A 20,868-nucleotide genomic window follows, 5' to 3' on the forward strand; every position below is an offset into this window, starting at 1 on the left:
TCGGATCAATAGTCCAGGACGGCGAGTTGGGCCTCGCTCGCAGGTTCTTGGAGATCGCGCGAGAGAGACGTGATCGCCTGGAACACGATGATTACGGCCTATTCCCAGGAGCTCCAGTTCGCGAGCTTTCTCTTCGACAGGATGCCACAGAGAGTTTGGTGTCGTGGAGCACTATTACTGCGGCTAACGCACATCTTGGAAGATTAGTTGACACGCCGCATTTGCCTTAAATGGGCATTTTGGTTATGCAAGATTTAATGTTGATCGAGTGCCACATCCCAATGTAATCTCTTGGAACGCAATCTTGGGTGCGTATGCTAGCGCTGGCTTTGTAGAAGTGGCTGAATATCTTCCAGTCCATGGACGAGAGATCCGTGTCATGGAAGTCTCTGATATCCGGATATTCTCACCGGGGAGAAACGTTTCGTGCATCTCGGCATCACTTGGAGTTCTCCGGTCTGAGTTTTGTTTTATTTTTCTCGTTAGACAGCAGATTTATAGCGAAGTTCGTTGATGCAACTGGCCACACCCGATTTCAGCATGCCACCTGACAAGCACGGCTCTTGCACTGTACTTTGGCTCGCTGTGAGGCGAAAAACAGGCGAGGAAGAAAGGGTAGACTTTTCTCCCCATCCATTCATTCCAGGCTCATTCTTACGCCATTCACTCTTGGCAAAAGCAGAAGGGAAGAAGCCGGGGTTTCCGAGCCAAAAGTTCAAGTGGCTGAGAAATGAGAAGCACATGAGAGTGATCAAGGTGATACTGGTGGTGATAATTGGCGTGGCTGTAAATCACTACCTGAGCTCATCAGGATGCCGCTCTGGGCTCTCGGAGAAATCATTCTGTCCAGACTCCTCCAGAAGAGAATAAAAAAGGTGAAAACTTTGACTCCATCTTCCTTTTGGGGGTCAACAAGGGCGCTGGCATTTTCCATACACCACACAAAGAGAAAAGCAAGCGATGGAAAGCAACAAGGTAACTTGGGATAGCTTTTTTCCAGCTGATAAAAAATCGATCTGACTGCTCTTTGCTAGATCCATGGAGGAGTGTTTTCAATATGAAAGATCAGAGTTTCGCGTGAGCTGGATTTTTCACGAGGGTACAGCCTGGAAAGTTAAAAACTTTCTTTTCGAGCTGGACTTGTCATGAGCTACTAAGCGGGTTTTTCTTCCACAGGAGATATTCGTACTCAGCATATCTCTCAGGATCAGGTGTCCGTACGCTTCTCCTGTCTTGCCTTTGAAGGACCTGCGCTGGGTTGGTTTTTATCTTTTATGCATCTTGGCGAAAACGACCAGCAGCAAAGTTGCTGGATTGCAAGCTAAGGTTACACTTTCTGCAAGAAAAATTTGTTTGATACTAAGTACTGTTCTTGAAAGCTAGCAATAAGAATAAGAACAAGGAACACTCTAAAGCAAAAAAAAATGTTTAATACTAAAAAACCACCAGAGTTTTGTCCATAAGGGCTGCTGGCACCAGTGGCCAGTAGCAGCAGTCGCAGCACAGCAGCGGCCATGGTGGCAATAAAATGGGAGAAAGAATGTAGAGCTTGTTCAAATCTTAGCTCGCTCTTGTCTGTGCCACTCTCTGCCAGTGCCGCCGTGCTCCGGGAAACTCCGGGAGGATCCAAAGCCTGAGATACGGTAATGGTGGCCGAGGCGAGCATTGCTTTACTCTCAGTAGCTTCTTTAAGTGCTGGGCTGCCAGAGTTTAAAGACTTGCGCCTGGCGGACTAGAAGAGGGCCTTCGAATTTTCTCTGCTGCCATTGTCTTGGTGTAGTCTTTCCGGCCAGGTGTGTGCTTCTGTCAAATCCGTATCCCTCCCTCCATTCGAATATGGGGAAGTGTATCAGCAAGCCAGTAGCGGTGGATCCTCCAGCTGAAAAGCCCAAGACGGATAGCCATCCTGGAGAGTCTACACCAGCTGCTGCTACCCCGGCTAAGGGATCAGATCGTTCCCTCCAGCAGCTCTTCGCAAAGGTAGAGAGAAAATTATTGCTCCTGTAGAGAGGAGGTGATAGTGAGCGAGCGAGTGAGATATGTTTCAAGATAAAAATGGTTACCTTTTGTCTTTGCCGTTGTGCAGGACGAGGAGCGGGAGGACGAAGAGGAGAACGGGCAGCTCAAGCGGATTCCAGAGGAAGATAGCTCCGCCGAGGAGCAGGAGGAGGAGACGACGGACAAGGCAGCAGCAGCGGTCGAGGGTGGCGTTGTCCTCTTGGAGACAATAGCCGAGGATAGCAGCAAGGAGGAAGGATCTGGAAATGCTGGTGGTGTCATTGCTCCTGCTGAGATCGAGAAGCGCGATCCCACTAGTGCTGATGAGGAAGGCACTGGAGCTGTGAAAGGAGGCGAAGCCCCACCACAGAAAGTCGAGCATGTTGAGGAGGAGCGGCCGAGCACACCCGAGATTTCCGAGTCTAACAAATCTCCACCAGCTGACGCTTCACCAGCACCAGCAAATAAAGAGGAAGTTGTTTCCGTTGCCCCCCCGGCTGACAGTGGATCAGAGCAAATGGACGAGAAGCAGGTTGATCTGATAACGCAGGAATCCGACAAGTTCGAGCTGGTCCTCAAGCCACAAGAGTCGGAGAAGTTTGAGATCGAGATCTTCGGAGGCGAAGGGGCTGTTGGATCCGGCCAAGGCCAAGTGGTTGAAGAGAAGACGTCCACTTCCAAAGGGGCAGAGGAAGAAGAAGCAGTAGCTAGTAAGAAGGAAGCGGTACAGGATGAAGCTGAAAAAGACGTAGTAATACCGCCGGGTAAGGAAGCTGGAAGTGAAGTAGTAGCTTTACCTGGTAAGGATGAAGCTGGAAACGAAGAAGTAGGAGTACCACCTGGTCAGGACGAAGAAGCAGGAGCTGCTCACGACAAGGATATAGTGCCACCTGGTAAGGATGAAAGAAAAGAGGAAGTAGTACCACCTGGTAAGAATGAAGCTGAAAACGATGAAGCTACGGCTGAAGGTGAAAACGAAGCAGCAGTAGCAGTACCACATGGTAAAATTGAAGCTGCTGAAGCTGGAAACGAAGCAATAGCAGTACCTCATGGTAAGAATGAAGTTGAAAACGATGAAGCTGCGGCTGAAGCTGGAAACGAAGCAGAACCTGGTAAGGATGAAAACAGCGAGAGCATCGAACCTGTAGGCGAGACTGGTGGAGACACCGATATCCTTCAGAAGGTACGATTGATTTACGATATCTTTGTACTCGTGATATATCTATTGCGCAGGTTGAAAACAACGTCGACACGAATGAGACGGGAGCATCGAAACCTCGAAGTACGGCGGAGGCTGCAGAGGGTAGTAATAAAGTCTCAAGTGAGAAGGTGGACTTTGGGGCTCTGGATCCTGACGAGGCCAGGAACGCCCAAAGCAAGGAAGAAAGTGGACAAGGTGAACCTGCTCGTGATCAGGCTGCCGCTGCCGACGTATCTTTGGATGCTGGAGAATTACATGTCGAGCCATCACCAGATGTCGATACTTCAGTAAATGCGAGCACCATTGCACAAGGCCAGGAAGAAGTCAAACCGGAAGAATTCTTTGAGGCGTCTGAACAGATTTCTGACCTTCCGGAGAGCATGGAACATAAAGCCGCGCCAGAGGTAGAGGCAGCGGCTACTCCTGTAAGACAAGAAGACACAGTTAGTAATACGTGAATGTTTGCCTGTTTGCGTGATGAACGAATTCTTCTCCTGCTAAGTAGAATGAAGGAAGCAACTTGTCATCCTTCAACCGCCCAGGACTCTGAAACTTTGAGAGAAGCTCGTCTTGTACACGTTGGACAGCAAAACGAAGTGCGAGTCGTCGTTGGGCTCCAGCTTGGACATGATCTCGGTAACCCGCGCTGCTCTCGCCACTTCACCGTGCATGGAGCACGCATTCAGAAGAATCCGCCACAGGATCGGGTCGGAATGGCTGGGCAGCCTCCGTAGGAAGTCCTCCGCATGACTCATCCAGCCCGCTTTGACGAGCAGATCGATCATGCACGCGTGATGTTCCTGCGACACGGGGAGCTTGTGATCCTCGGACATGCACGTATAGTAGAACCAACCTTGGTAGAGCAGTCCCGCGTGGGAGCAAGCGTTGAGAATGCTGATGAAGGTGATATCGTCCGGCTCAAACCCCTCGAGGATCATGTTCTTGAAGATCTCGAGGGCTTCCTCGTGGCGGCCGTGCTGAGAGTACGCGGTTATCATGGTCGTCCAGGAAACCAGAGTCCTCTTCTGGATCCCATCGAACAAGTCCTTTGCGCGCTGGATCTTCCCGGCTTTGGCATACATATTGAGCAGCGCGTTCTGCACCGTAGTATCGGAGGAAAAGACGCTGGAAGCAATGCACTGGTGGATTACAGTACCTTGCTCGACCGAGCAGGAGCCCAGGACGCTGCTGAAAGTGAAATCGTTGGGACGGAAGCCTTCCAAGTTCATTCTCCAGAAAAGCTCCACGGCCTCGTCGTCGAGGCCTTTCTGCGTGAATGCCGCGATCATCTCGTTCCACGACACGAGATCCTTCGCCTCCATCCCCTCGAAAACATTTTTTGCAGCGGGAACGCTCCCGCACTTGACGAACATGTTGACGGCGGCGTTTTGCACAGCGGTGTGAGACTGGTAGCCGCAAGCCACTGCTCGAGCGTAAACTTCCCGGCCTCGGTGGACGTCTTGAGCAGAAGAGCAAGCTCCCAACAGGCTGATAAAAGTCACGTCGTTCTGCTTCAGGCCTTCGCAGTCCATCCCTTTCAACACCTGTAGTGCCTCGTGCAAAAGCCCACCTTGGGCAAACGCCGTGATCATGGCTGTCCACGTAACTACGTTCCTCTCGGCCATCTGGTCGAACACCACCTTTGCTTCCTCCACAGCCCAGCACTTTGCATACATGTTGACGAGCGCAGTTCCAAGCACGACGTCAGGCCTCAATCCAGAGCTCTCGATCTGTGCGTGAATTGCCTTGCCTTGCTTCAGGTTCCCACACGCCCCGAGAACGCTGGCAAACGCGAACTCGTCCGGCTGGGCACCTTCTCTGCTCATCTGGGCGAACAAATCCAGCGCCTCCGAGTCGTGTCCATTCTGGACATAGGCCGCCAGCATGATCGCCCAGGAGAAGGCGTTTCTCGAGCGAATCCCATCGAAGACTGCCCGGGCGTCTCTCACGCTGCCGCATTTGCCGTATCTCTGGACGAGGAGATTGGCCAGGAAGCGATCGTCGCTGTGGCCGCTCGAAACAACGAGCTCGTGAGCCTTCGCCAACTCGAGCAAATCACTCGCGTTTCGGACCAGCGTCACGAGCGATCTATCCATGAAAAAGATTGCGTAAAAACACGCTGAGCTTATTTGTCGCTGCTGGAGCTACTGGAAGTTACCATCACAGTCGAAGAACTCGGTTGGAGCTGAGGTTGAAAGGATCCTCCTGTCCTGCAAGGCTGGACGTCATCCTGCCTTCGATCCATCCGTTGTTCAGTGGTAACGCCTTTTCTCTTCCGCCAATGACACGGCTACCTTCGATCCGGTCCTCAAATTCTGGCAGCCCTTGTTCTAGCCTGAGCTTTCTGGCCTTTCTCTGCTCGTTAATCTCCTTCCGCAACCATTTCTCAACCGTTCTCTGTCGAGGCTCCATTGAGTTAGTAATAATGGAAGTTTTGCTATGCAAGCTTTCCATACCATGAGAGATAACTCCTTGAGCTCTGGAATCTCGTGGAGAGGTTTCATGATCTGGAGTCTACCGCTTGCCAGATAAGCCTGAATGGAATGAGATGCACAAAGATGAAGACCAAAGAGCTTACAATATGAGAAGGCCATGACTCAAGCCCGTCGAAGATATGAGTTGCGTAGATGATAGTTGCTCCACGGTCCAGGCACTCGGACTTGAGAAACGCGAGAAGGTCTGATCGCGCGAGCACGTCCAGGTCGACGGTGATCTCATCTAGCAATAACACCTGAAACAAAGGAAAAGAAACAGAAAGTAAGCTGAGAAGCTTGAAACATCTTTAAAGTGGTTACTTGCCTTGAATGGTTTCAGGAGACCCATGCAAATCTGGACGCGTCTTCGCTGGCCATCAGAGACCTTGTGCATTCTCCAGTTGAGATCAATGTCAAGAACCTGTACAAACGATGCACAGAGAAAAAAAAACAAGTTCCAGGAAAAGAAGACACGCGAATGATCACCTGAATCAACTTCTTTCGACGCTCTTCGTCGGTACCAGCTACTCCCAGAATCATCTTTCCCGCGGAAATGTCCATTTGGATTGGTACATCGAATCCCGCAAACGCGACATCTCGCCTCCACTACTGGCCAACAAAGAATTCTCAAAACTCTCCGAGGAGAAAGGAGAAAAAAAAGGTATCTATCATACCTCCCCGCCAAGGTACGATAGATCGCCAGAGCAAGTGATGGAGGTATCGTGGAAGGCCGATTTGCCGAGGACGCGCACCATATCCGGATGCACGAAGTGCTTGCCACCGATAATCTTGAGCACAGTAGTCTTCCCTGCCGAATCCCTCACGATATTTCGTGATTCTTGCCCGAAAAAACGAAGAAGAATGCGATACCTGCCCCATTGGCGCCGATGAGCAAGCATCGATCCCCGGCTCGCAGCGTGAGGGAAAATCCCTGGACAAGCGGCTTTGCTCCTGGTGCGGCATTTCCATCAATCCCCGGGTACGTAAAGCACAGCTCCTTCACCTCCACAGTGACAGCCATAGAGTAGATCGAAAAAACCCTGAAATAACTAAGAACCCTAAAAAACTAGGAACATCGTTAAAGGTTTAAAGGTAATGGCGGGAAAGGAGGGTTAGGGTTCTAGGCAATGGACGATGTGTTTCCGATTCCCGTGCGCCTTGTGTACGTGCATCCGGCGGAGGAGCGTGGTAGGAATGTGGACGATCTTCGTTCTAAGGTAGCATTCCGGGCCGTGCCATTCGACATCCAGGATTCGGCCGAGCTTGCAAGCTGGCTCAAGACGGCTCTCACAGTGGACGCGGTCCTTACCTCCAAGGGATGGATGGAAATTCCTATGCCAGATCCTGCACCACCGCTGCCCCCAGCATTCGAGCTCCATCTCCGCAAGGCGCTCTTCGCAGGTTTGATTTTGTCTGGCATGCTACTCCTCTCATTTCGCGCAGATGCTTGTGATAACAGCAAGGAATGGGCTCGCACTGTGTTACGCCCATTTCCGTTTGCTGTCCTAGGCGTTGCCGACTTGCGGAGAGCGTTGGAGGAGCCACTGTCTTTGCCGCTCCCTGTTGGTCCTGCTACATACGCAACTCTGTATCCGAGCTCTGCCACTCAGTTCATTCCGACCAGCCAGTACCCCGCCGAGAGGATCTCCGCTTGCGTCACCACCTTCATGAACTCGAGGGTGGCGTTTGGCATGTCCGAGAATCAAAGTTTCTGGGACTCGGCATTTTGCAACTTGTGGATGGAGCTGCTGTATCTGTCGGAGATCACCAGCGTTCAGCTCAACCGGAGTGTCACCGAGCTCTCTGGTGCTTCAACCGCAGACGCCCGTCCGGATTTGCTGCTTTGGATCTCGAGCAGGCTCTGCGTCAAGTTTGAGGAGAAACGGGCAACTCTGGAAGAGGCGTTCCAGGACTTGACAAAGAAACTTGGCGTGCTCCCACCGCAGTACTATGGACCCGTCCAGTGGATGCTTGGGGTAGCACTAGCAGGTCCGGAGATGGCAGGATGGGCTGTGAGACATGGGCAAGATGCACCAGATGATCTGTTTGGGCGCTTAAACATGGTGTCACTCAGGGACAAGGCAACATGCTTGCGACTCTCCGTCAACTTCCTCCGGATTGCCTTGACAATCTCAGACTTCTACAGCGGGATGAATTCTCTGCCGCGGCCATTCAACGTGCTTCCTCCCGCCTCTTACGGCTCCCTCGGCCAGATAGCCAGGACTCTGCGGATCGTCTATCCCAAGGTGATCAAGGAGATTCGTCCCTGGTCGCAGCATGTTGCGGAGGGATTCACTACGACGGCTTTGGTGACGCGAGCATACGGGCTTGGCGCTGTGGGGCTGGTGTCCGGCGACGTCAAAGTCAGGGGTGAGCGATACAGCGTGGTCATTCACTCGGTGGGATACGAGCGCATAATTTCTCGTAAAGATGACTTGTGGCCGGCCATGCAGGACGTGCTTCACGGGGTGCATGCGTTGCACCACGCGGGCTTGGTTCACAGGGACATCAGATGGAGAAACGTCCTCCAGTGTCCGGCTAGTAATGAGGGTTGGATGCTCATCGATCTTGAGACGGTGTGGAAGACAGACTGTAAGCCGAGCTGTTGCTGGCTTCGCGCCTGGGACGAGAACACATTGGTTGACGGCCTCTACACGCGGTCCTCGGATCTCTATCTTGTTGGAAGGCTTATGGAGAGCTTTCGTGATCTGTCACCCGAGGCCAAGGAGTTTCGGGCTAGGCTTTTACGGCACGGGTTCCGGAGTGCTCAGGAAGCGCTGCATTACTTGAAGAACACTACTTTCTGCAAAACTTAGGGTTTATCGGTTTGCACTTTGCACTTTATATAAAAATATTTTAAAATGTGTATTTTAATTTTTGTGATTGCTGCATTTGCACTTGAGTAGTTTCTAGGTTGTTTTAAGCTTTAAGTATGCATTTTAAAACATTTTCATTCCCACCTGCATAGGTTTTTTGGTATAAAACACTAGTGACTTCGCACCTGACTTACTTTAAAATGTCTTTCAAACATGTTTTAAAATATTTTAAAATTTCAAATTCAAATCAAATTTGAAATACTAACCTAAATTTCAATTTCAAGTTCAAATTTCAAATAGTAAACTTGAACATAGAAATCAACATAGGAAGTCGGTTAAGTTCTCTTGAACATCCTGTGCATCCTCTGGCCCATGCAAGTCTTTCTGTGGTTCTCCCTTAGCTATGACAAGATCCTTGTAATCTTTGAAAATCTCTACTTCTTTGAAGGCTTGAATGTGTCTCTCTTATGCCTTGATCTTGGCATTGATGTTTGTTTCACCAACATCAATTAACAAGTTGTGCAAAATGCAACAACCTTTGATGATCTTCAACAGATACTTCAACTTGATCCTTTGTTTTTGATCCAAGCATTTGAATGTCATTTTTAGGAGTCCAAATGCTTGTTCAATAACAATCCGGGCCAAATGGTGTTGCTGGTTGTACTCTGCCTTAGTCACTATCAACTGGGAACCTATTTCAAAAGAATAATTGAAAAAAAAACCAATCAGTTTACCTAAGTGAGGGATTATCAAGTGCTGCTGCAGTTAGTAGCTTTTGTCTCCCACCAAGTACGGCTCAATCCACTCGTCAAAAGCAAACTCCAGAGAAACTATGAGTAATGCCCTTGCTTGGATCTTGTGACATAGTTTGGAGTTTCAAAAAACCCTTATATCATGAACACTCCCTAGGGAGAAAAATAAACCAATTAGATGTATAGAAGAAAAAAATTAAAAGTAATTACTTGACTAGCCTGCATAGATACTCAAGAACCTTTTTTGAGCATTGCACACCCCTTACAAGATCACCGAATACTGTTGCTTTCGATCAAAGTAACCCTCACCATCTAAGCCAACTTGTAGCGTATGTGATTATAGGATGAGATTTGGATATACTGTCACTATGGATCTTTAGAACCTTTAGGGATAAATAGGGATAAAATAGCCACTAAGGGCTCTCTCATTAAGCAATTGCCCCTTTTCCATTGATTAGTGATTATTTAAAAATATAAAATACCTTTGAGCAAGATATATTCCTACCCCTAAAATTTAAAATTATACATATTAGGCATCCATATGTATGTTTTTCCTCTTATGCGAAATATCCACGGACAAAAGTATCCACTGTAGGATTATAGTACGGGTGGATAACTAGCTGCCTCACATAGAATAACCAATTTACACAATGGAAGAATTGGTAGATTCAGTGCGGAAATGGAAGTGTTAATTCCCCTAAGCTCAATAAGGGTTATTAATTAATAGTCAATGAGGACATTAACATCTCTAAAGGGGGGGTGAGTGTAACACATGTGATCATAAAATGAGATTTGGATATATTGTCATCGTGGATCTTTGGAACCTTTAGGGATAAATGGGGATAAAATAGCCACTAAGTGCTCTTTCATCAAATAATTGCCCCTTTTCTAGTTAGCTTAAGAGGAGAGAGATAGGGTGCACTACACAACTGGTCAGATAATCTTGAAATGTGTACAGTTAATTGCCCCAGCCATATTAGGGAGATAGGTCTTAGTAATTTGTTGAAAATCTACCACCACAATTCTAACCTTTGCTGCTGTCTCCGAGAATCAAATCTTGTACTTGAGTGTAGTGCACCTTATCTCTCTCCCCTTAAGTCAACTGAAAAAGGGGCAATTACTTAATGAGAGAGCCTTTAGTGGCTATTTTATCCCCATTTATCCCCCAAGGTTCCAAAGATCCACAGTGACAGTATATCCAAATCTCATCCCATGATCACATGCGCTACACTGAGGCACTTAACAATTGCAACAGTTGTCTGCACCATAATGTTATGTGTAATGGCTTCCCCGATCCCAAACTTGTCAGACAGGTTAGAGTAGTCGGTGTTCTTGAACAACTTGGACAAGGTAACCCCCAAACAAACATCCGTTGGCACTGCTCTCCTAAGCTTCATATCCTGCTTGCAGATTTCAGCCTCCAGAATGCCACAAAGCCTGTGTCATCTTCTTCATCCTCAACTTCTGCTTCCATCAACCGAGGTCATACAACTCCATGAAGAGCTTGCTCCATGTTGTCATATACCGTGGTTTCACCCACCAAATACCAGTGTCAAGTTGCTTGGACAATACTACTTGACGAAGCTTGTCTTCATCCTCCTCTTTGTCCGGAAGAGTTTTTGTGCCACCAGGATCTTGTCATCGATGATGGATCAAAAAGCTTGCATGACGGGAAGCAAAACTTGCAAAAGAAGCAAGATTACCTTGTTTCTCAACAAGGCATCGATGATTGCTGCTTGATTGTTGAAAGAACCACATTCCTCCCAAGCTTTTTTTTGGTTTTCCCTGAAAGTATTTTCTGTTTCCTCGGATTCAATTATTGTAAGATCTTGAAAAAAAAAATAGTTAAAAGAAATCTAGAATATCATAGCCTAAACATACGTCCCCCTAAAATCCCAAAAACAAGATGGCTAACTCCTGGATGCAGCCCTATTCAAGAAGTTGGAGATGGAGCTTGCAAGGTTAGAGATGGTTCTAGCTAAAACTATTGCAGCTGCAACCTTTTGTAAGCGACTAATTTTCCATTCTACTTTAGTCACTTAACCACACCTTTGACCACTTGGAGGAGTCTCATTCACAACCTCCATCAGTCCAATTCAGGACTTGGGACTTGCTAGCCCCAAGAATGGCATCCATGCCACTCAACACTTGCACCTGGTCCAAGTGCTCCACGTGTCCGGTCCCAAGACTGACACCCAAAGGTACCACTGACATCTCGGCCCGTTACGCTAAGGCCATGCCCATTCACCTTTGCTGCACTAGTGGTCCAATACCACTTGCATCACCATCCCATCTCTCCAAGACTGGGCCATCTGTCCACGAGTGGTCATCCTAGATCCACTCCTTAGCATCCTTAGGATGCCCACAGACGTGGGGAATCGCCTTCCCCAAAGTCCCTTTGTCAGTTCCTACCAAGCCCCTTTCTGCCCCTAGCCGTGTTTGCCAACACTGTCACTGGATCGAGGCCCACAGGCCCGACCACCAAGTCCCATGGTCCTCTGGGACTTCCTCACCACACAACTGTGTCCTTGGTCACTACCCCAGAGGACTGCTCCTCTTCCTTTCCACAGTCTAGGCCCTTGGGACAACATTTCGGAACACCGTGGCCTTACGCGAGCCACCTGGGTACTCTCCCCGCCTTTCGCCTTTAGGTGCTCTAGCCATGGGCTTAGAGTGAGGTTCCGTTGAGCCACGCCTGGTATCCAAGTAGGTAGTGCCACCCACACTTGGACTAGGAGCATCGGCCAGTCGATCTCCCGGGGGAACTAGAGTCGGCTCTTGAACACTTCACCAAGCTACCCCGCTTGTCAGTCCGTATTCACTCTAGTCTTGGACTTCCCAGTGGTCAGTTCATCACCCAACACTGGGTCTGGCCTTCCTGGGCCAAACTGGCCTTTCCTGGCCAAACTGGCTCCACTGCAGTCCTCCCCCTTACTATACTTTTAAAGCTCACCAACCCCCCAGGGTCTGGGAGACGAATGCTTTGGGTTTTCACCCTCTCAGACTCGAACTCGGACTCGGACTCGGACTCGGACTCGGACTCGGACTCGGACTCGGGCTCGGGCTCGGGCTCGGTCTCAGCCTTGGCCTCGGTCTCGGTCCCGGTCCCGGTCTTGGTCTCGGTCTCGGTCTCAGTCCCGGTCTCGGTCCCAGTCTCGGTCTCGACCTCGGACTCCATCTTGGGTCCTTCTCGGACTCCATCTCGGACTCCATCTCGGACTCCATCTCGGACTCCGTCTCGGTCCATCTCGGACTCCATCTCGGGTCCATCTCGGACTCCGTCTCGGTCCACCTCGGACTCCACCTCGGACTCCATCTCGGGTCCATCTCGGACTCCATCTCGGACTCCATCTCAGGTCCATCTCGGACTCCGTCTCGGTCCACCTTGGACTCCATCTCGGACTCCATCTCGGGTCCATCTCGGACTCCGTCTTTGTCCACCTCGGACTCCACTTCGGGTCCATCTCAGACTCCAACTAGGGTCCATCTCAAACTCCATCTCGGACACTTCCACGTGTCATGTGTTGGTCCTTTTTGGGTCCCTTTTTGGAGCCTCACTTATTGCTCACTTCGTGCTTGTTCCTCGAGCACTTTGTTGGGAGTTCCACTCCCGCTCTCGACCTTCCAAGTTGGAGCTTTTAGTCCAAATGTGTTACGCTCGTTTGGCTTTCGCTTCGGCCACTACCATGTGGCACCCTTTCCAGCTCCACTTTGGGGCCTAGGGATTTTGTGTTTCACACCTTTTCCTTCTCAACCAGGCTATTCTCCTTCATGCAAACAATACTCTCCTTTCACCATGCTAGATTCTACTCATTTCGAGCAATAGTGAGAGCATTCCTCTCACTAAGCAAATGCTTTTCATGCTTTTGCTCATGCTTTGAAAAGCATTTACTCATGCTTTTCTCAGCCTTCTTTGAGTTCTTCCACTTCCTTGAACTCTCTAGCACTTGTGTAGCATCTCCAAGAGGATCAACACCATCCTCGGGATCCTCCTTGTGAGCTTCCTCCTCCAGAGCATTTGAATCAGTAAGAAATGTTGGAGATGTCGATGCTTGCTTTGCCAAGAATTCATCCATGATGTTGAAGTACTTGACTGGGAACACTTTCAAGTTCAACGTCACAGGCATAAACTACTTCACATCCTTGTGGCTCAAGCTGAAGTAGTTGGGGTTCCCAATTTTCCTCTAGAAATCACAAACACACTTGTAGTCATTGCAAAGGTTATTCCAGTGAGTCTAGCAAGCCTTCTAGTCCCATTGTATGCCGGCATCTTACATCTTCTTTGCAATCCTCTTCCAGTGAGTGGTTGCTGTCAATGTTGTCTCCTCACTGCCCTGCATTACCCCGATCTTTCCAAGATGATCTTCCCATTTGAAGTCAATGAAGGAAACTATCTCATTGTCCCCTCAGTTTTTCCCATGTTTCTTCCTCACTTTCTTTGTGACATGAACACCTACCTCCCCTTCTTTGTCGTCATCGCCCTCCTCTTCATCACCCCCATCATCTTCTTCTGCCTCTTGCTCAATGGCAACATTGTCCTACTCCTCCAAGTTATGAAACCACAGCTGCATATACTAATATCCTGGTGATTGCTCCTACTCCAGGTCACCTACTTCACCACCCTAAACCCAAAACCACTCTCCTAGAAACTTTGAGTTAAACTTGGGATGAAGCTTACCTTATTAGTTGTCGTAGAAGAGAATTTAGAGAACAATCGAGTTCTAGAAGCTGTGGGGGGAGAGGCTCCATTTCCCCATGCTCCAGCTCTGGGTCTGCCCTAGTTGAGGCCAAGATCCACGAGCTTGGCATCTCCACGGCCTCGGCCTCGAGGCCGCCTGCCTCCTCGAGCGATAGCTAAGCCTGATCCTTGTTCTCTAGCCCTGGATGCGACTCCACTACAGTTGCTCCTCACTCCACAAGCAGCACCTCCGCACTGGATGCCACTGCCCTAAACCCGCACCATCTCCTCGTCAAACCCTACAACTCCTCCTTCCCCAAAATTGGCTGCTCCTCCTTCCTCCACCGAATCCCCAACATGATCTAACTTAGGGAGCCAACCTTTGCGATTATTGAGCTAACGGCAATCCCAGCTCTCGGCAAAAAAACTGAAACGCCCTACTCAAGGTGCTGGAATCTTTAGGGAATCTTGGAGATTCCTTTTAAAAATATTTTAAGATTAAAAGAACCCCTCCCCCCCATTGATTTTCTGGTCTGAATGTTTTAAAAAGTGAAAAACATTGTGTTAAAGTTAGCACTATATGTGAATAAAAATGTTTTCAAAAATATTCTAAATCTTAATGTAAAGTGTAGCGCACCTTATCTCTCTCCCCTTAAGCCAACTGGAAAAGGGGCAATTGCTTGATAAGAGAGCCCTTAGTGGCTATTTTATCCCCATTTATCCCCCAAGGTTCCAAGGATCTACGGTGATAGTATATCCAAATCTCATCCCATGATCACATGCACTACACTCACCCCCCCTTCAGAGATGTCAATGTCCTCATTGACTATTGACTAACAACCCCTACTGAGCCAAGGGGAACCAGCACTTCCATTTCCGCACTCAATCTACCAATCCTTCCATTGTATAAACTAGCTATTCCATGTGAGGCAACTAATCATCCACCCGTACCGCAATCCCACGGTGGATACCTTCATCCGTGAATACTCCACACAAGAGGAATGACGTACGCATGGATGCCCAATACGTACGATTTCAAATTTAAGGGTAGGAATATACCTTGCTCAAGGGTATATTATATTTTTAAGTAGCCACTAATCAATGGGAATCGAACTCGTGCCATTTGCTCCGATACCAACTGTAGCGCACGTGGTTTTGACCCTTTATCCTATGGTGATTTACCATAGGATAACATCACGAAGCGGAACCTAAACCCTCTTTGTGCCACGTGACAGATGCCATGTGTCACATGCCACATGTCCATGCCACGTGTCCATAAGAACCCGAGGTTCAAGGCCTTGGGCCACTGAACAAAGGAATGGTGCCCAAACTCCCAAGCGTGGAGCCAAGGAGTGATGGAACCGGACCACGGAGCAACTCCCGAGCATAAAGCCCAAGGAGCGAAGGGACAGGGGCCTGGAGTGACTTGGAATAGTCCTGAAGCAACCAGCATCCCAATGCCAGGACCAGCATGCAAAACGGAGCCAAACGGAGTCTGGCACTATTTCGGCATACCGGTGGCTTAACGTGAGAGTATGGGTACTCCACCAGCTAGCATGGAATGGAACTTGGGCTTAGACCCAAGCCGGACGCAGAACAAGGACAGGCACGCAAGCGGGAGCTAGACTATGCCTCTGATACCAACTGGAAAAGGGGCAATTGCTTGATGAGAGAGCCCTTAGTGGCTATTTTATCCCCATTTATCCCCCAAGGTTCCAAGGATCCACGGTGACAGTATATCCAAATCTCATCCCATGATCACATGCGCTACATAAAGTAATTTAATTATTTTAAAATATACTGCAAATGTATTGCGAATGCCTCCACTAGCACTTAATCAGTCAGAAGGCTAAGCGTTTGGCTAAAAGGTGCTGGTTACAACATCTCTAAATCCCCAGAATGTGAAAAATGCTCAGATAGACCACTTGCTATAGTCTTCATGTATCCAGACGAGTTTGACACCTTGACTACGCTCTAGGAGGAAGAAGAGTTGGAGAAATGAGCTTGTGAGCTCCAAGGCTGCTCTTTGGAACAACATTTAGGACGATCATGACATGATGGAGCTTGATCATGTTTATTGTGAGACACAAAATCCCTATGCCCCAAAGTGGAGCTGGAAAGGGTGCCACGTGGTAATGGCTGAAGTGAAAGCCAAACGAGCATGACCCATTTGGACTAAAAGCTCCAACTTGGAAGGTCGAGAGTGGGAGTGGAACTCCTAACAAAGTGCTTGAGGAACAAGCACAAAGCGAGCAATAAGCGAGGCTCCAAAAAGGGACCCAAAAGGACCAACACATGACACGTGGAAGTGTTTGAGATGGGGTCCGAGATGGACCAAGACGGAGTCCGAGATGGAGTCCGAGATGGAGTCCGAGATGGAGTCCGAAGTGGAGTCCGAGATGGAGTCCAAGATGGACCGAGACGGAGTTCGAGATGGAGTCTGAGATGGACCGAGATGGAGTCCGAGATGGAGTCCGAAGTGGAGTCCGAGATGGAGTCCGAAGTGGAGTCCGAGATGGACTGAGACGGAGTCCGAGATGGTGTTCGAGATGGACCGAGATGGAGTCCGACATGGAGTCCGAGGTGGAGTCCGAGATGGAGTCCGAGATGGAGTCCGAAGTGGAGTCCGAGATGGAGTCTGAGATGGACCGAGACGGAGTCCGAGATGGACCCGAGATGGAATCCGAGATGGAGTCCGAGAAGGACCCAAGATGGAGTCCGAGGTCGAGACTGAGACCGGGACTGAGACCGAGACCGAGACCGAGACCGAGACCGGGACCGAGACCGAGACCAAGACCGGGACCGAGACCGAGACCGAGGCAGAGGCCGAGACCGAGCCCGAGTCTGAGTCCGAGTCCGAGTCCGAGTCCGAGTCCGAGTTCGAGTTCGAGTCCAAGTTCGAGTCTGAGAGGGTGAAAGCCCAAAGCGTTCGTCTCCCAGACTCTGGGGGGTTTGGTGAGCTCCAAAAGTATAGTAAGGGGGAGGACTGCAGTGGAGCCAGTTTGGCCAGGAAAGGCTAGTTTGGCCCAGGAAGGCCAGACCCAGTGTTGGGTGATGAACTGACCACTGGGAAGTCCAAGACTAGAGTGAATAATGACCGACAAGTGGGGTAGCTTGGTGAAGTGTTCAAGAGCCGGCTCTAGTTCCCCCAGGAGATCGACTGGCCGATGCTCCCAGTCCAAGTGTGGGTGGCACTACCTACTTGGATACCAGGCGTGGCTCAACGGAACCTCGCTCTAAGCCCATGGCTAGAGCACCTAAAGGCGAAAAGTGGGGAGAGTACCCAGGTGGCTCGCGTAAGGCCACGGTGTTTTGAAATGTTGTCCCAAAGGCCCAGACTGTGGAAAGGAAGAGGAGCAGTCCTCTGGGGTAGTGACCAAGGACACAGTCGTGTGGTGAGGAAGTCCCAGAGGACCGTGGGACTTAGTGGTCGGGCCTGTGGGCCTCGATCCAGTAGTAGTGTTGGTGAACACGGCCATGGACAGTAAAGGGACTTGGTGGGGACCAGAAAAGGGACATTGGGGGAAGGCAATTCCCCATGTCTGTCGGCATCCTAAGGATGCTAAAGAGTGGATCTGGGATGATCACTCATGAACGGATGGCCCAGTCTTTGAGGGACGATAGAGGTGGTGTTAGACCACCGGTGTGACCAAGGTGAATGGGCATGGCCTTAGCGTAACGGGCTGATATGTTGGTGGTACCTTGGAGTGTCGGTCATGGGATCGGTCACGTGGAGCACTTGGACCAAGTGCAAAGGTTGGGTGGCAGGGATGCCATTCTCGGGGCTAGCAAGCCCAAGTTTGAAATAGGACTTATGGAGGTTGTGAGTGAGAATTCTCCAATTGGTCGGAGGTGTGGTTAAGTGACTAAAGTAGAATGGAAAAATTAATCGCTTACAACTTGGTATCGGAGCTATTCCTTAGTCCGACTTTTATTGGTGCTCAAGTATATCACCATTGATGTTGGCATTGGAAGGTCCTAGGAGTGGGCCTATCCTTTAGGAGTAGCATGTCGAGAGGACATGGCTCTCCACTCAAGTTCATGCGTGAACTTGGGCACGATGTGGTGGATAGAAAAGGGCCAATAATAGAACGACTTTGGGATCTTGGGAACAGTATAAGGTTTCCTCAGAGAGCTGAGGATGTGATCTAGATGAGCGTTTGACGCAGCAAACGGGCTAACGTAGTTGTGGTAAACAACTATAATTGGGATCACGAGAAAGATGTAGACTCCAAAATAATAAAGGAGTCACAAGATTACCCTCATATAGTTGAGGCCGGTGCTCATAACTTTGAGACCGGAATTGATGACCATGGGAGGTCAAATATAGGAGAGGACACAAGTCCTCGAAATGGTAGCTGAGGTTACCCTTGATAAATGCTGGAACAACTCAAGGAGTTGGGGATGTACTTAGAGGATGAGTTGGTATTTTCATCACATGGACAAGTGGTCCTAAGAGGCAAAAGGTTGCCCCAAGAGAACAAATCAAGTGTCGGAGTAACACTTGCAAAGATGGTCCTTGTGAGTAGGACCTGAATACAAGAAGTTGTATTCCAGTGAACTGGCACCTCAAAGGTAGGACATCATGGGTTGTCGGATGACAAAGTCCAAAAAGCTGGATGACTCCAATAGAGTCAAGGAATAATCCTAAAGGATTGATGGAAGCATTTGGACTGAGGTGTGTGGTACCTCACGAAGGATGGGGGGTATCATAAGATCCAAGGATGAGAACAAAGGGTATCTCATCGATGGCAAAATATGCCATGCTAAAGTCGTGGGAAGGGTGTTCCCAAAAGAAAACAACTTTGAAACAAAGTTGTGTATGACCTCTATGGTGCAGTGCTAACGGATGGTTGGCATGAGAAAGAGTGGTATTGGTCTTGGCAAAGACTTAGACACAAAGAAGAAGTGTCATAGAAGTAGGCTCGTGGAGCCGATGATGTGGAGACACCAAATGTGCCAAGGTGTGATACTTTGAGGCTATGTTGGTGGGTTCATGAGAACCCCTTGCCAAAGGAATCCCAATGGAAATGGGAATGGCATAGCCTAAGTTGCAGAGCATACAGTTGGAGTGTGGTGACCCAGATAATGATGGAGGTGTGGAAGCACCAGCAATGAGTTGTAGGAGTTGACAACTATTGAGGCAACTAAGCAAGAGGTGCAAAATAATTGGTTAAACGGGTAGAAGGTAGCTACCCAAACCTTCTTAATAGCATAAGGAAGTTGGATATACCCTTACGGGGGATAAGTTGCTTATGTTGCGATATAGTAAGTCAATGTCATGAAAGGAAATACTCATTGTCAAGGAAGCCGTCATTGGGACACACGAACACTCTAGAACACCAGGAAGTGGTGTTTGATGTCGCGAGGGCAATAGATAATGCCCAAGGGACTAAGTCTCTAGCTAATGATGGATAGAAGGTGCTATTCAAATGTCCAAGGTGGCGGAGACAGGAGAAGACTGTCTACTCGAATTGGACAAAGCCAAAAATGGAATTTTGGCAAGGCTAGCGATGGGCATGTAAAGGCCCATAAGCAACAACGTAATCTCGGTGTGTGGGATTATAGGGTGAGCATACCTGGATTGAGGAACCACTCCCTAGGCTATCGGGTAGGTTCATCCCTAAGAATACTTGCTAAAGCATGATAGAAAGTGCAAAGCTATCCTCCTGGTCTGGAGGAGAATGACCAAGGAAAGGTGCGAAGCCAAAAGCAAGAAGTAAGGGGGTAGAACCGAACCATAGGAATCGAAGGGCATAACCAAGGTTGGTTATGCCAGCTGGGAGTGGAGAATCAAGTGGGGGCTCAAGGGTGTTGCCGCTAGCAACCATGATGCCATGGAGAGTCTAAAATATGGAATTGTCCATGTTAGACTATATGGTAATTGGAAAGCTTGCAAAAAGGGAGGCCTTAAAAAGCTAAAGGACAGAGTTCCTTCAAGGTTCCCAAAGATGATTCTAGGTAGCTTAGTACCTAGAAAGGCCAAACGTAAATGGTTCAAGGAACACGCGAAATCAGAGTGGCGCAGCAGAAGCGTGGTCTTGAAGCTTGCCATGAGGCAAGGCTATCAAGGTTAGGGAAGTAGTTCCCGAGTGTTCAAAGAGAGGGCTTTGAATGAAAGTCGATGATCAAGGGCTTTCATGCTTGTGCAGGAACCATGTTACAGTGGTCGGAGGGCTTGCCAAAGCGAGATTGGCAAGTCAGGGGAACAAATACCCTAGTTGAAGGTGATAACTTCAAAAGGGGTGGGCCATGGGGCCAAGCATGGAGGAGTCCATGTATGATCACAGACTTGTCAAGTGAGAGGACTTGGCAGTGTGGAGGAACTAGGTTCCTAAGCTGTGATCTGTAGCGCGCTTTGAGTATAAGTTGGTGCACTGGCATGGGGAGTCACGCCAGGCATCCTGGGTGATGCCGTCCGTAGATGCATATACGGAGGTTGGGTTTGAGTCCCGACCCTCTAATGCTTGGGTTCGAGTCCCAAATCGCTAGGGCGTGGTGATGGTTTGGAATATGAGGACACTCATATTTCGGTGGTCATGGACTCTCAATGAGGAGATTGGCTTGGGCACACCGCCAAGCGGGGGATGCCCCGGAGTCGTGATGCACGGTTAGATTGCTTAGAGTGAAAGCTTGGCATATCTAACTTGAACACTTTGGTGCAAAAGGCACCAAGGACGTACTGAATGAGATAGGGACACCCAGTCTTAGTTGCTATGGATCCTTGGTCAAAAGGGCTAGCTTGGGCGCACTGCCAAGTGTGGGGGATGCCCCCGGGGTCATAGTCAACAACTTAGTAAGGTCTGGAAGACCTAATTCCTATTGGTAGACCTATTAAGGGGTCAAGATGAGATCACTAGGTGATCTTATGGCTAAACAAGGACAAGGTCTTTGTTTGGGTTAAGGAATATGATTCCTAGTTCAAAGTGTTGATTTAAACTATTGATAA

At 49.1% G+C, this 20,868-nt stretch overlaps 5 protein-coding genes across 7 annotated transcripts; 3 read left to right on the plus strand and 2 right to left on the minus strand.

Annotated features, from left to right (window-relative positions):
- The first annotated feature begins 1,306 nt into the window (after nucleotides 1-1,306).
- LOC9651252 (neurofilament medium polypeptide) lies at nucleotides 1,307-3,677 on the plus strand. The gene is made up of 3 exons (XM_002968785.2): nucleotides 1,307-1,980; nucleotides 2,087-3,181; nucleotides 3,232-3,677. The coding sequence occupies exons 1-3, from the start codon at nucleotides 1,837-1,839 to the stop codon at nucleotides 3,655-3,657; spliced, it is 1,665 nt and encodes a 554-aa protein (XP_002968831.1). The 5' UTR covers nucleotides 1,307-1,836; the 3' UTR covers nucleotides 3,658-3,677.
- A 74-nt stretch (nucleotides 3,678-3,751) lies between these two features.
- Nucleotides 3,752-5,319, minus strand: LOC9651253 (pentatricopeptide repeat-containing protein At2g33680). Of its 3 annotated transcripts, XR_002992226.1 has the most exons (3): nucleotides 4,356-5,319; nucleotides 4,053-4,296; nucleotides 3,901-3,999 (listed from the first exon to the last, which is right to left on the minus strand). XR_002992226.1 is itself a non-coding variant. In XM_024673673.1 (2 exons), exons 1-2 carry the CDS (start codon nucleotides 5,293-5,295, stop codon nucleotides 3,860-3,862), a joined length of 1,383 nt encoding a protein of 460 aa, XP_024529441.1. In that variant the 5' UTR covers nucleotides 5,296-5,319; the 3' UTR covers nucleotides 3,752-3,859. The 3 variants fall into 3 exon arrangements, 2 of the variants coding, with proteins under 2 accessions (XP_024529441.1, XP_024529442.1); XM_024673673.1 differs by having other exon boundaries at nucleotides 3,752-3,999; nucleotides 4,053-5,319; XM_024673674.1 differs by lacking the exon at nucleotides 3,901-3,999 and having other exon boundaries at nucleotides 4,014-4,296.
- Nucleotides 5,304-6,711, minus strand: LOC9658897 (ABC transporter I family member 20). Its single transcript, XM_024673675.1, has 7 exons — nucleotides 6,544-6,711; nucleotides 6,348-6,481; nucleotides 6,160-6,279; nucleotides 5,999-6,094; nucleotides 5,778-5,930; nucleotides 5,656-5,733; nucleotides 5,304-5,596 (listed from the first exon to the last, which is right to left on the minus strand). Exons 1-7 carry the CDS (start codon nucleotides 6,692-6,694, stop codon nucleotides 5,360-5,362), a joined length of 969 nt encoding a protein of 322 aa, XP_024529443.1. The 5' UTR covers nucleotides 6,695-6,711; the 3' UTR covers nucleotides 5,304-5,359.
- Nucleotides 6,712-6,800: 89 nt separating this feature from the next.
- Nucleotides 6,801-7,249, plus strand: LOC9658898. The gene is made up of 2 exons (XM_024673628.1): nucleotides 6,801-7,074; nucleotides 7,133-7,249. The coding sequence occupies exons 1-2, from the start codon at nucleotides 6,801-6,803 to the stop codon at nucleotides 7,180-7,182; spliced, it is 324 nt and encodes a 107-aa protein (XP_024529396.1). The 3' UTR covers nucleotides 7,183-7,249.
- A 115-nt stretch (nucleotides 7,250-7,364) lies between these two features.
- On the plus strand, nucleotides 7,365-8,489 carry LOC112345916. The gene has a single exon (XM_024673629.1). It carries the CDS (start codon nucleotides 7,365-7,367, stop codon nucleotides 8,487-8,489), a length of 1,125 nt encoding a protein of 374 aa, XP_024529397.1.
- Nucleotides 8,490-20,868: the final 12,379 nt, after the last annotated feature.

Source organism: Selaginella moellendorffii, unplaced genomic scaffold (assembly GCF_000143415.4).
Source record: "Selaginella moellendorffii unplaced genomic scaffold, v1.0 SELMOscaffold_11, whole genome shotgun sequence".
Classification (NCBI taxonomy): domain Eukaryota; kingdom Viridiplantae; phylum Streptophyta; class Lycopodiopsida; order Selaginellales; family Selaginellaceae; genus Selaginella; species Selaginella moellendorffii.

Bases quoted from the DNA above. Each gene is read 5' to 3' on its own strand.
- LOC9658897 (XM_024673675.1), bottom strand. From the start codon at position 6,694: ATGGCTGTCACTGTGGAGGTGAAGGAGCTGTGCTTTACGTACCCGGGG. The intron at 6,280-6,347 runs GTATGATAGATA...GTTGGCCAGTAG, and splicing joins TATCGTACCTTGGCGGGGAG to TGGAGGCGAGATGTCGCGTT. The intron at 5,734-5,777 runs GTAAGCTCTTTG...CATTCCATTCAG, and splicing joins AGTCATGGCCTTCTCATATT to GCTTATCTGGCAAGCGGTAG.
- LOC9651253 (XM_024673673.1), bottom strand. From the start codon at position 5,295: ATGGATAGATCGCTCGTGACGCTGGTCCGAAACGCGAGTGATTTGCTC. The intron at 4,000-4,052 runs GTTGGTTCTACT...CCCGTGTCGCAG, and splicing joins CGCGGGACTGCTCTACCAAG to GAACATCACGCGTGCATGAT.
- LOC9651252 (XM_002968785.2), top strand. From the start codon at position 1,837: ATGGGGAAGTGTATCAGCAAGCCAGTAGCGGTGGATCCTCCAGCTGAA. The intron at 1,981-2,086 runs GTAGAGAGAAAA...GCCGTTGTGCAG, and splicing joins TCCAGCAGCTCTTCGCAAAG to GACGAGGAGCGGGAGGACGA. The intron at 3,182-3,231 runs GTACGATTGATT...TCTATTGCGCAG, and splicing joins ACACCGATATCCTTCAGAAG to GTTGAAAACAACGTCGACAC.
- LOC9658898 (XM_024673628.1), top strand. From the start codon at position 6,801: ATGGACGATGTGTTTCCGATTCCCGTGCGCCTTGTGTACGTGCATCCG. The intron at 7,075-7,132 runs GTTTGATTTTGT...TTGTGATAACAG, and splicing joins CCGCAAGGCGCTCTTCGCAG to CAAGGAATGGGCTCGCACTG.
- LOC112345916 (XM_024673629.1), top strand. From the start codon at position 7,365: ATGTCCGAGAATCAAAGTTTCTGGGACTCGGCATTTTGCAACTTGTGG.